A 12,054-nucleotide genomic window follows, 5' to 3' on the forward strand; every position below is an offset into this window, starting at 1 on the left:
CCCCTTTTTTAGCATGGTAGGGACGTAGGGCAAGCACGGACAGCTCCCACCACTTTGATTTCCTTTGAAAATGATGGTAGGACATAAATGGTTTCGACTGCTCCTCAAGTTCACATGTATTCCAAGTCCTGGAGGAGCAGACCTTCAATAATGGAAGGGCCAGTGCAACTGGCGATGAGGGTGTGTGTGAGGCTGAGGGTGGTTCTTGTCTCCCCCAGCCCAGCCCAGCCCAGCCCAACCCAGCTGCTTTTCTTTTGCGTCTTGGTTGGCTCATAGGCCACCATTTGCTGACCCCTGCTGGACATAGTTTGCATGGAGGAAAGAAATGAAAGGAGCATAGTGTTGTTGGGTTTTTATTTAGTGAACAGAAGCTGTTTCATCTCCTGAATCTGCTAGATTTGTCTCTTCTTTATGAATGTGCAAAGGACCAGAACAGCTGCAGAGTTGTACTGTGATTTCTGGGCTTCAGCTATGATGAGCTTCTGTTGTCTTAAATGCTGCTGGGTTTCTACTCAGTGTTGAACGTTCAAAGCCCTGCTTGGGGCGAGGGGGGGGGAGCGTGTTCAAAGCAGCTGTCAGGAATGCATGCAGAGGAGGTTGGGAAGGATGGGTTGGTTTTCCAGCTCCCAAGAGTGGAAAAATATGGAACAAGAAAATCACAAGTCAGGCTTGGCTGGAAAGATGTGGATGCTTGTGAAAGGATCTACGTGGCTGCAGAGACCTCTTTCTTGGTATACGTGCCACACACAAACGCACCATTCTTGTAGGTCATTGCTGCTGCTGCTTTGCCCCACTTGAGGTCATTCATCCTCTAGCCTTGAACTAATTAAAAGTATTCCTTTGTGCTATTTCAGAATGCCGAGAAATAGTCAGAAACCGAGTTCCTGCTTTTCAGGAAAAGCCTATGTGACTTGTTTTCTTTTTGTTTCATTTTCTTTTTGTTTTGTTGGCTGGTGGGTTTTTTTGGGGGGGTATTTTTTTGGTCGTCTTTCTTGACCAGCAACACTGGGACAGTAAAGAATCACGGCTCCTGGCATTCCAAGTGGATGTAATTTGCCAAGTGGGAAAGAGAATCGTTTGCCTTGACTCCTCTTGCCATTTGTCAGAAGAACAAATGCTTTTGTTTTTCGGCAGCTTTCCAAGCGGTCTGCGTGGCATGCCAAGTTGTGATTGTGTCTCCAGAGAGGGAAGAATCCTCCTTGCAGCAGCTGTTTCCCCTGGCTTCCCTCTGAACAATAGTGTTTCAGCAGCTCCAGAATTCTTTGAGACCCGCTTTCACTGTAATGGTTGAAAAGCGGTGCTTGGCCTGGTTGAGGGCTGGGAGACGAGTAATGCAGGAGCGGGTGGATGGTCAGACACTGGGATAAATGATTCCTCCAGGAGTGGTAGAGGTGGTGGATCTCTGACCCAAGGCTAACATACAGCTTCTCACTCTCACCTTTCCCCACATTCCCCCCCCCCATATATATGGATTAGAGGGGAGACAAACCCCCTGCCATTGTTTATACATAAGGGCAGCGCAGGTCTGAAGCTGCCAGCTGAGAATGTGTCTCTCTTTCTTCTTTTCTCCCCTTAGGGAGAAAAGGTGTCAGGCTCAAGCCCAAGGGTCAGAAGTATTTGCCCGCAAGGTCAGCCCCGTGGGGCCCAAATGCAAACTCAGCAGTCTCTGAGACTCTGCAGGGGGGAAAAAAACCCTCTGGGGAAAATAGGCTTTAAAAGTCTTCTTGTATGCTCTCTAGCAGGTGTGTGTGTGTGTGTGTGGGGGGGTACCCAGCACCCTGAAGCGAGTGTTGTTGGGAGTATGTGCAAATTCCTCTCCCCAAGGATGGGCCTCTATGGTCTCTACCTCTGTGGAGGTTGGCCACTCCTGCTCAAGTGGTTGCTTTGGCTAAGAAGGTTGGGTTCCTAGTGGCTTTGCCCTTTCTGTCACTGCGCTGTGGGAAGGGTCAGTCCTGAAATGGTTAAGATGATGAGCACCTTCCTCTTCCCCCTGTGTTCTTGCTGTCTTTTAAAATGGCAGTACCACGGCGGCGACACACACTCAGCTCAGGGAATTAGCTGTAGTCAAGACCTGGTTCTCAAATAAACCATGAAGAGGAATGGTAGGTAGGATATATGTACATCTATGGGAGAGGCGGAAATCAGTCGTGATTTTAATGGGATAAAATCTAGAAGAAGAATTGCCTACAGGTATTTGGATGGGGCTAGGGAGAATGCTGGAGGATGATTAATAGCAATGAATGTAAAAGGTAATTGTAATGTTTAAAAATAATCTGTGGCGTGTTACTCCTTGCAAAATCAAGGACATACCTTGGATAAACCATAAGAAGTGATGGAGATATAGTGTAATCATACATGAGCAGCGCATTTTACTGATACGTTTTGGCGTTATGCAAAAATAAAACTCCTTGAAAATCAGTGTTGAATAAAACAGATGAGAAGGAGGTCAACCTCTGCTAGATGTCAAATCAAGCCTAAATTCTCACTGGAAACTAAAATAGCTAAAATTGAGGGTATCATACTTTGCACATGTCATGAGAAGATAAGACTCTCCGGAAAACACAAATAATGCTAGGAAGATTTGAAAGGAGTGAAAAAAGAGGCAGACCAAATGGGAGATGCATTGATTCAATAAAGGAAGGCATGGCCTTTAGTTTTCAAGACCTGAATTTAATTCAGACAAGACAGAGGAGTTCCTGGTCAGTCAAAAGACAGATCAGGGAACAGTGATTCAGCCTATGCTGGAAGGGGTTACGCCCCCCCCCCCATGATAATTCAGGCTCACAGCTTGGTTGTACTCTGAACTCATCCCAGAGCCCGGACGCTTAAGTCTTGGCGATGGCCAGGACTGCATTTGCACAGTTAAAATTGGTGCATCAGGTGTGCGTGTTCTTGAAGGTGTCTGATTTGGCTATGGTGACATGTGCCTTAGTTCCATCCTTCTTGGATTACTGCAACATGCTCTACATGGGGCTGCCTTTGAAGGTAGCTTGGAAACCTCAGCTGGTTCGAAACGTTGCAGCCAGGCTGCTGATTGGGTTCAGTTACAGGGAACATATTGCTCCCTTGTTACAGTGGCTTTGCTGACTGCTAGTCTGTATCTGGGCCCAATTCAAAGTGCTGGTGTGCCCTGTATACTCTGGGTGCAGGCTATTTGAAGTATTTTATATATAATCCTTCTGAGTAGTTAAGATCTTCAGTGGAGTCAATCCCATCCCCATCAGAAGCATGTCTAGTATGGAAATGAGAAAGGGTCTTCTCTGTGGCTGCTCCGAGGTTCTAGAAAGCCTTGCCCTGGGAGGCTAGGTTTTCCTCCTCCCTCTTGTTCTGTGGTCAAAAGTTGAAGACTTATTTTTTAGAGAATTTTTAATGGCTAATTGGGCAGGTTTTGATTCTGTGTGCTGGTTATTATTAGTATTTTATGGATGTTTTTAATGGGTTTTAAATATGTTTTTAACAGTTTAAACTAGTTGTTTCAGTATTGGTATAACTGTTTTATAATGTTATAATTTGTTGTGGTTTTAATTAGTTCATTGTTTTTAATAACTTGTGACCCACCTTGGGTCCCTTAATTGGAGAAAATCAGCATAGAAATGTAAATGAATGAATGACATGCTACCTACTCTTAAAGATTTATTTCTTCCAAGTGTTATGAGAGCAGCTTTCACTTCATTTTCTGAAATTGAAGGTTCTCCATCCCATGATTCTTTATTGAAGGAATCAGTTATCCTTGCATTATCATAGTAAAATTGATAAATACAATCCAAAATAGTGAGACATTTTTTGGAGTAAATAGTTTCTTCATTCAGTCATCTGCGGCATTCTCAGAAGAAGGAAGTTACTGGCTTATATACCTTTCTAGTTCTGAATTCTCTGCTGACTTAGTCTGAGCTCAGTTCTTTACAGCCAGCCCCTATACAGGGCATGCAGGCTTCAGATACCTGGTTCTTTACATCCTCCTTTAGCATCCTCTTTTTCAGTCCACCAACTCCCTGTATCAACATCATAATTGAGTTCCAACCTTGAATGCCAGTGCTGGCACTTTGTTTAGAGTGCCCCAGAATTGTGGCCGTTCAATTAACAATAGTAGATGGCCTGTGTTGGAGGTGGGGGCTGATTCAGACTGTAATCCATCACTGTTCACACTGAAATAAATTGATTAGTTTCAAAGGTTCCAAAATACTTGTTTTGTTTTGTTTCTGTGATACATTTTGAAGGAGACGGATAAGGCTAACTCTTTTAAAACAATTTATGTGATTTATAGCCCATACAGGAGCCCAGGGTAACAAGCAACCATAGTTGAGCCAAAGTTAAGATTGTAATGAAAATAACTCCTGTAAATCTATTGGAATCGTCCTTTATGCTTGAGATCTCTGGCAGCACAGCTGCACTGGAGGTTTTATGGGGCAGTGAAGCAGTGAGAAAGCTTCCTTTGAAAGTATGAAAGCCAAAGTCAAGCCATATATGTGGTGGGAACTTGCAGAGGTGTTTTTTTTTTTTTGTAAAAAAGAGATCTGAGCAGAAATCAAGAAAACTAGTTCTTATTTTAGAAAGTACATTAGGTACAGTATCAGTAGAACCTTAATTTGATGGTGCTGGCAAGTTTTGGAAGGCTGCATAGTTTATTTCAGACAGCCCTTCCATCTTCTCTTAACTGTGATGACACCTTGCCTTCTCGACTTTTATTATTACTCCCTCATTAATGAGTAGCAGCAAGCTGTAGCCAGTGCTCCTTTCTGATCTGCAGGTCCCTCTTGCATCATTTCTCTCTTGGTCCTCCCTAACCCCCCACCCCTGCACCCTCCCCCCAGGTGCCTCTGACAGAAGTAGTGGAGCCAGTAGAATTCGAGGAGTACCTTGCCAGCCACCCGCCGGATGCTGAGCCTGGCCCGCTTCGGGACCTGGTTGACTTTCCTCCTGATGATCTGGAGGTGGTCCATGAACCTCGGGATTGTCGGACCTTGGAACCTGGTGTCCCTGAAGATGGGTAAATGGTGTTAATAGCAACTGTGGATAGTGAATATTTTGATACTGGGAACAGTTCTCTTTTTCCCCCCGTTTTTTTCTTTCTGTACTATTATTATTATTATTATTATTATTATTATTATTATTATTATTATTATTATTATTATTATTATTATTATTATTATTATTATTATTATTATTATTATTATCATCATCATCATCATCATCATCATCATCATCATCATCATCATCATCATCATCATCATCATCATCATTTGCTTCTGTTTACATTTTCAAGGTTTTGCTGTAGTAACCCTTCAGCTCAGGATGGAGATATACAAGGACAAAGGGTCAGATAGTCCATGGGCATTTTCTATATTAGCACTTGCCCATTTTCTGCTGCTTAACAAGCAGTGGTTTCCCTTTCAAACAGGAAAGGAAAGGGCAGGGGAAACCTGTTCGACAATGTGATAAGTAAAATTTTATGGGTGGGGGTGGTCCTCAAATTAAGATCTTGCTGTTCAGAAGCCAGTCTTTAGATGAGCAAATCCTAAGGTCAGTAGCTTACAGGAGTTAGCTTCCAGTTTGCATCTAACGGGAGAAGGTATTTTTAGGGTTTTGTGACATGTATGGGAGAAAAAAAAATCCAAGGAGATTTATTTGTTTTATTAAAGGTATGGACGCAAAACATGTGAATAAAAGCTTCATTGTAAATTAGCCTTGCAAATATGTCTCTGGGCATCCGTAGCTTGTGAACATTTTCACTGGTCAGCAGGGCAGATTTGATTTAAATCAAATTGATTCAGGTCACAATGTAATTCATGACTTAATTTTTTAAATTGTTTTTAATGATTTAAATTTAAAACCATTATTTTGTTTAAACGTTGATTCAAATCAATTGATTATCCACTCTGCTAGTCAGCCTCATGTGTCTACAGTCTTCTCCATCTTCTTTTCTTCCAGGAAACAGGACGCTCGTGTACGAGATGCTGTCCAGGTCTACACGGAAGACTGGGTCATTGTCCAGAGGAAGTAGGTTTGGTAACTCAGCCCTCTTCTTGTGATATGTTGTTGTGGGTTGGATGACATACACTGAGTGTCATCATCTGTCTGTGATCGGGGTTGAGGAACACAGTTGCTCCCAGGGGGCCAGGTGGTTCCCTCGGACCAATACAGTGGGGCAGATGCAGTCAGAGAGCAAGGCCCTCTCGGAAGCTCGGCTTCCTGATACCATCCAGCCCATTGTGGCTTCTCACAGAGAATGGCACCGAGCTTTGTTCTCCTCTACTCGGAGAAAAAGCACATCACTGGAGGAGTGGCTCCTTTAGGTATTAGTCAAGAGACTTTTGCCTGCAGGATAGCAAATATTGGGAGAAGGATTTAGGCAGGCATCCACCTTTGCTTTGCCCCAGATGCTCATTGAGTTATGCACCAGCTCTCGGGCCTATTGATTGCTCCAGTTGGCCTGGCAAGGTGGTGGGAGGGAGAAGGAACTTGGCTGGTGCCTGAAGAAGCTACAGTTCCAGGTGGAACTTGAGTCCTTCCTGGCTTCACTCTTACGGTCTCTTCCCTGGCAAGGAAAGTCCACCAAGGAATAAAATGTTGGGCAGTCAGGTGTGCTCCTTGAGGCTTCTGCTGAGTTCCCAGAAAATTCAGTTGCCACTCTCATCCTATGGTCGGTTGTTCTCTTGCCTCCTCTCCCTTCTGAGATGGAGGGGTTTAGGGCATGCCCACCTTTGATGCCCCATAGGGGTCTTTCCTGTGTGTCCGATGTGGCCTGCAAGCTGAAAGTGCCACATCTTTTACTAAAATAAACCCACGTAATTTATGTTTGTCAGCTGAGCCTTGTGCTTCATTGTTTAATGCAGTTAATTGTATAGTGGCTTTTCCCAGCTCTTTGCTCCTCCACACCAATTGTTTTTTTCATCTGTCCCATTGAGTCCTCACTGAGGAGCAAGAAAAGGCAAAGAGGGAGATGGGCAAACTCTGAAAACATGTTAGAGAAGCTCCTTTGAACCACTTTGGAGTAAATTGTTTGCTATTTACTTAATAGTGCACTGAAGTCTCTGTCAAGGCTTTTTTGGTGCATGTTATACACACGACCATAGATGCTCAAGTATTTTTAGCAGCTGTGTAATTATTGCCTGCACAGACACCCAGGGATAGATGAGTTCTTTCTCTCTGACGTGCCATCATCATTGCTCTGGGTAACGGCATGTCAGCCTTGCTTTCCAGGAGCCTTTCACACAGAACTCACTCTGTCAGGCAAGATAGACCTTGGCTTCTGCCTAATAAGCATTTCATCGCCCCACCTCGTACCCTGTGATGGATGACTTGCCTCACTCAATAGGCGATTCCAATTGATTTCAGCATGCTTTGACCAAGGGAGTGCATCCGCTGTTGTTGACAGAGTGGGTGACATCAGAAGCAGTCATGGCTTCCTGCCCTAGCGAAGCATCACTTTCAGATGTTCTGCTTTCAGCATATAATGAGTGATGCTCTTTGCAGCCCAGAGCAAGGCCAGTGCCAGCCACACCTTGCTCCAACAGTACAGAAAGCAAGCAAACAACTAGGTCAGCTGTTACGTGCTCTACTAGGATTAGGCTGGTTGGGGGGAAGGTGTAAGTTTGTTCTGGCCACAGTTGAACGTTGCCACAGTGGAGATTTGCCACTTTTGATTTGATCTTGTCCAAAATAGTAGCTTTCCCAGGCTTTGCTTTGGCTATAGTAGCAGAAAAATGCATACCGGAGTGAGCTGGAATCGCCTTGCCCTCTGTCCCAGGCCTCTTCCACCCTTGCGTTGTTCCAGTGGATACTCCCAATATCCACTGAGAAGTTAGCTATTAGCTACAGTTCCCCTATTTAGTGGAATTGGGACTCTTAGGATAGCACAACTATGAAAATGTGATCCTTTCTTGAATAACATAGATATCTTCTTTGGCACTGCTCTAAGTGCAAAGCTAATAAAGACCCTATCTAGAAGTTGATAATCTTTAGTTGCCTTGGAATGCCTAGTAAAATAAGGCATGGCATGATGACATCTTTTTTCACTGGCCCCCAAATGCAAATTGTCAGAAGCTGTTTGCAGAGAGGATGCTGCAACCTGCCCATGGTTATGCCATGTCACATTTATTTCACTGCATGTTACTGAGGAGGTAGGCCCTTGGGGGCACACATGGTGAAGGTGGCCTTTTACCCCTTCTATGTCTAGTTAAGGAGTCAAGAGTGATGCATATAGCCCAGAGGGCATCGGTGCTTGTTTTTCCGTAGGTAGTGATATTAAGATATCTATGAAGATTCTTAGTCATCCAGGTGTGGTTATCTGGAAGTGGACTTCTTTCTTGTTAGGTTGAAACATTTTGCAGCTCATCCAAGTAGCTTCTTCAGTCTGAGGAGAGATGGTAGGAGATCCCTCCATGCTGGTTCCAGTTCCCAATGATCTCAATAGGCTTGTTAGAAGGACAAAGGACTGGGAGTGAGGGATAATCCCACTTCTGCAGTCCTTCTCCACCCATTGTCACTATTAATATCATTATTAAGTGTGCATATGAAGTAAAAAGAAAAAAGAAACTCCACTCTCCACAGTCATGTGGGTTCACCTTCAATTGGTGCCAAGCATTTCTCTATGCCACTTTTCAATAAATATTTCAAAACTGTTTATCTAGGAAAATTGGGCAACACTAGAACCTGAATGTTTTAGAACTGATCAGCTCACCAATTTCAGAACCTTGTGGTTAATTCTTTTGTTTGCTGGCTCAAACGTCCCCTTCGTCTCCCTCCATGAATTGTGCAGCACAGGCAACTTCTGCTCAAGTTGCCATGCTTGCATTAATGTGTGCACTTCCTCTAGTAGGAAAACCTGTTCTGGCAGCTGAACCTGTCTTCTGTAGTCTTAGAATCATGAAGTTGGAAGGGGCTTATAAGGCCATCAAATCCAACCCCCTGCTCAATGTAGGAATCCAAATCAAAGGATGTCTGCCAGGTGGTTGTCTAAATTTCTCTTGAATGCCTCCAGTGCTGGAGCACTCACCAACTTCTGAGGTAATTGGCTTCACTGTCGTACTGCTCTAACAGTAGGAAGTTTTTCCTAATATTCAACTGAAAACTGGCTTCCTGTAACTTGAGCCCATTGTTGCATGTCCTGCACTCTGGGATAATTGAGAAGAGATCCTGCCCCTCCTTTTCATGATAGCCTTTCAAGTATTTGAAAAGTGGTATCATATCTCTCCTCAGTCTTCTTTTCTCAAGGCTAAATATGCCATATAATTAGTTAAGGCTAAATATGCCACATTAGTCATAGCCATGATATTATTTCCTTTTAGATTAAGTGCTGTACAGTTCTATGAACCCTTCACAGAAAGCCGAGCACCCCCTTTAAAGAGAAGGATGTGATTGTCTGTCAGTTGTCCTCTGCGTTCATGCTGCCTGTGTCATTCATCCCTAGCAACCAGTAACAACCATTCTTACCGTCCTTGTTTAGGTACCAAAAGTTGAGCACCATGTACAATCCTATTACTACTGAGAGACAGAGGGAGAGGCAGAAAGGGCAGCCTCGGCAAGTCTTTGAGCTTGATGAAGTAGCTGAAGAGCGGAGTAATCAGGCGGATTCGGTATGTCAAATCAGCATTGTTGGTGTCGTTTGCTGGCTCAGCTGATTTTATGTTCTTTATTGCCAGCCTGAGCTAAGGGGTTGCAGTATGTTTCTGAGTCTATTTTTCTTAATTGAGAGAGAATCACTTGGTTTCAGAATATAAGATTCAGTCTGTGACTCCTGGACAACTAGTAATGTGATCTTCCTTCATATCGGAGTGTTGCACAATTCAGAATCATAGAGGTATGTGAAATATAGACAAAATCAAAAACCAATTAAAATGTCAAGGCAATCAGATTATGTTTGACCAGAAGTGGCCAGAGCTTTGGATGTGTGCAGAAACTTTTCCTTGACCTCAACTGTCGTCCGGGGGTTCGATGTCCATGAAGTTCAGTGCTGTTCCAGTGCATCGCTTCTTGAAGTGTTGTGATACACAAAAAGGCTTCTGGATGTGTTGCGACATTTCTAGGTTTGTGCTCTTGACAAAGAGGGATTCAAGTTCAGATGTATCAGCAGTATGTTGGACTGATCTCTTTGATTTTAATTAAGGATTTAGAAATTCCACATGTAATAACCACATTTCTGAAAAGCTGGCTATGTGCTGAAAACCTGTTTTTTTGTTTTCCATTGGTCCTCCCCATGTGTTTTGGGAGTATAGGCGAGTGAACTATGAATGGAGAAGGAGAAAAAAAAACCTTTTGTTGCTCTGCATCAAAAATGTAGGCAGAAATCCATGTAAACCTCAGACTTATTCCAGTAACTGAAAATACAGGCGACATTCAAAGGTCATAGTTTAAAAAAGAAATGTGTGCATTTTCTGAGAGAAACTTCTGAGAAAGAAATTATTCAGAGCTAAAATAGGGTGATATTGCAGAAGATGCCTGGATTGTGGCCCGAGATGGAACAGGAAGGTTTGGGTCCGGGTCTTCTCCATCATTGTTTGCCCTTCAACAGCATGGAAAGTGCTTGAAAGGATGCATTCTACTAAGAGGGGTCTACATGAATTCTATTTTTATTTGTAGAAATCTTTGGGAATTGATTACTTTACATAATTCTCATAATTAAAGCTTAATTTAAGGGGAAATCCTTCCCCCCCCCCTTTTTTTGAAGATAAATCTAAAGTGTAAAATGGCAGAATGGAAGGAAAGGCATGGGAGAAGAGGAAAGCATATCATTCAGAAAAGCAAAGTCCGCTTCCCCAAACATAAGAGTGAGACTGTGTGATTGTCATATTTAGTATATGGTCCCATGACCAGGTGAGGATGTGGATAATGGACAAAATGGCCGTCTATCATTAGTAATCAAATAGGCGATCGGGCAGTAAATAAATTCAGTTACTAGTCTACAAGGTAACAATAGCATAATTGACGCAGATGGCAAACTGAGAATGAGTGTAGGATTTTGCACTTCATAATGACTTAAGAACCCTTAATTGATATTCAGTCCTTTGAAGTGGACTGAATATACCTCATCTCAGCTGTTTCTCTTTCAGCTTTGTAGTGTTTTCCCCCCCCTCAAAATGGTGACTTTCAAGTCATTCAAAGAGTGTCCAGATAGACTGAAATGTTCTGAAATAGGTTCTTGTCTGCATGGTCTGTGCCCCTTTGTTTGAAGAACTGGGGTGTGAAATCCAAACTACAGCTGCCTCAGCTGTAACTTTAAAACAACACCCATACTGCCTCATCTTAAGACAGATGCATCTTGCCAAAAAGTTTACATCTAAGAGTCACCTACCTCCTGGTAAACCTCATCTTGTCATGAACATTTGGACTTTTGGTACTTGCTTTGAAGAAGTGAGATTTGACCACGAAAGCTTGTGTATTGTATGGTTTTTTTTCTTTTTTATTAGTGGACTATAAAGGCATTGCCTATTCTTGCATCAGTTCTTGTGTGTTGCCGTTCCTGATGCCAAATTAGAATCCATTAATTCTTCTGCATAGAGATTGCCCTATTTGTCGTCCATAGAGTGCAGAAGGGAAACTTATCTGCTTCAGTTGGCAGCAGAAGCTGAAATAAAGGAGCCAGCAAAGCAGGCCAGCAAAGCTTTATGCCTTGATCCTCTCTAGCTTTTAAGTTATCTACAAATTGTCATAGATGAAGGCCATCAAAAGAATCTGAGTCCCATGGTTAAGCTACGTTGCTGTAGCGGAACATGTACATTTCTAAACCTGCATTTCCTGAGAGAAGGTAAAGGTGGGAGGACCCTGTGTAGGACAGAATTGGTGGGGCTAGGAGGAATGTTTAGATCATTCAGTCTCCCTTGCAGAGCCATCCAACATTTTCATCTTTACCTGGGTTATGTGGGAGGGGGTGGAATTTTAGAGAAGATTGGTAGAAGGGAGCTCCTTGCAAATCCTTGCACTTGTGCATTATTTGGGGGTGGGGGCAAGTGTTCTGAGTAAAACAGACTTGAGAACATCATCATCTTCCCATTAGAGACACAGGATTCCAGACAATGTGACAGACTGTGTCAGTTATACCCATTTATCCTTGTCTTG

At 43.1% G+C, this 12,054-nt stretch overlaps 1 protein-coding gene across 7 annotated transcripts in view; it reads left to right on the forward strand.

Moving 5' to 3' along the window:
* The window catches only part of DOCK6 (dedicator of cytokinesis 6), a 117,324-nt gene that overhangs the window by 26,514 nt on the left and 78,756 nt on the right, over window positions 1–12,054 (forward strand). For all 7 annotated transcript variants that reach the window (XR_012084149.2, XM_072991604.2, XM_072991605.2 and 4 more), the window contains exons 3-5: window positions 4,812–4,987; window positions 5,929–5,997; window positions 9,446–9,575. Coding sequence is in view for 6 of the 7 variants with exons in the window: in XM_072991604.2 (XP_072847705.2) it covers window positions 4,812–4,987; window positions 5,929–5,997; window positions 9,446–9,575 (375 nt within the window). In the remaining variant the exon portion in view is untranslated. The remainder of the gene's footprint in view (window positions 1–4,811; window positions 4,988–5,928; window positions 5,998–9,445; window positions 9,576–12,054) is intronic.

The sequence above is a fragment of the Pogona vitticeps genome, chromosome 2 (assembly GCF_051106095.1).
Source record: "Pogona vitticeps strain Pit_001003342236 chromosome 2, PviZW2.1, whole genome shotgun sequence".
NCBI lineage: Eukaryota > Metazoa > Chordata > Lepidosauria > Squamata > Agamidae > Pogona > Pogona vitticeps.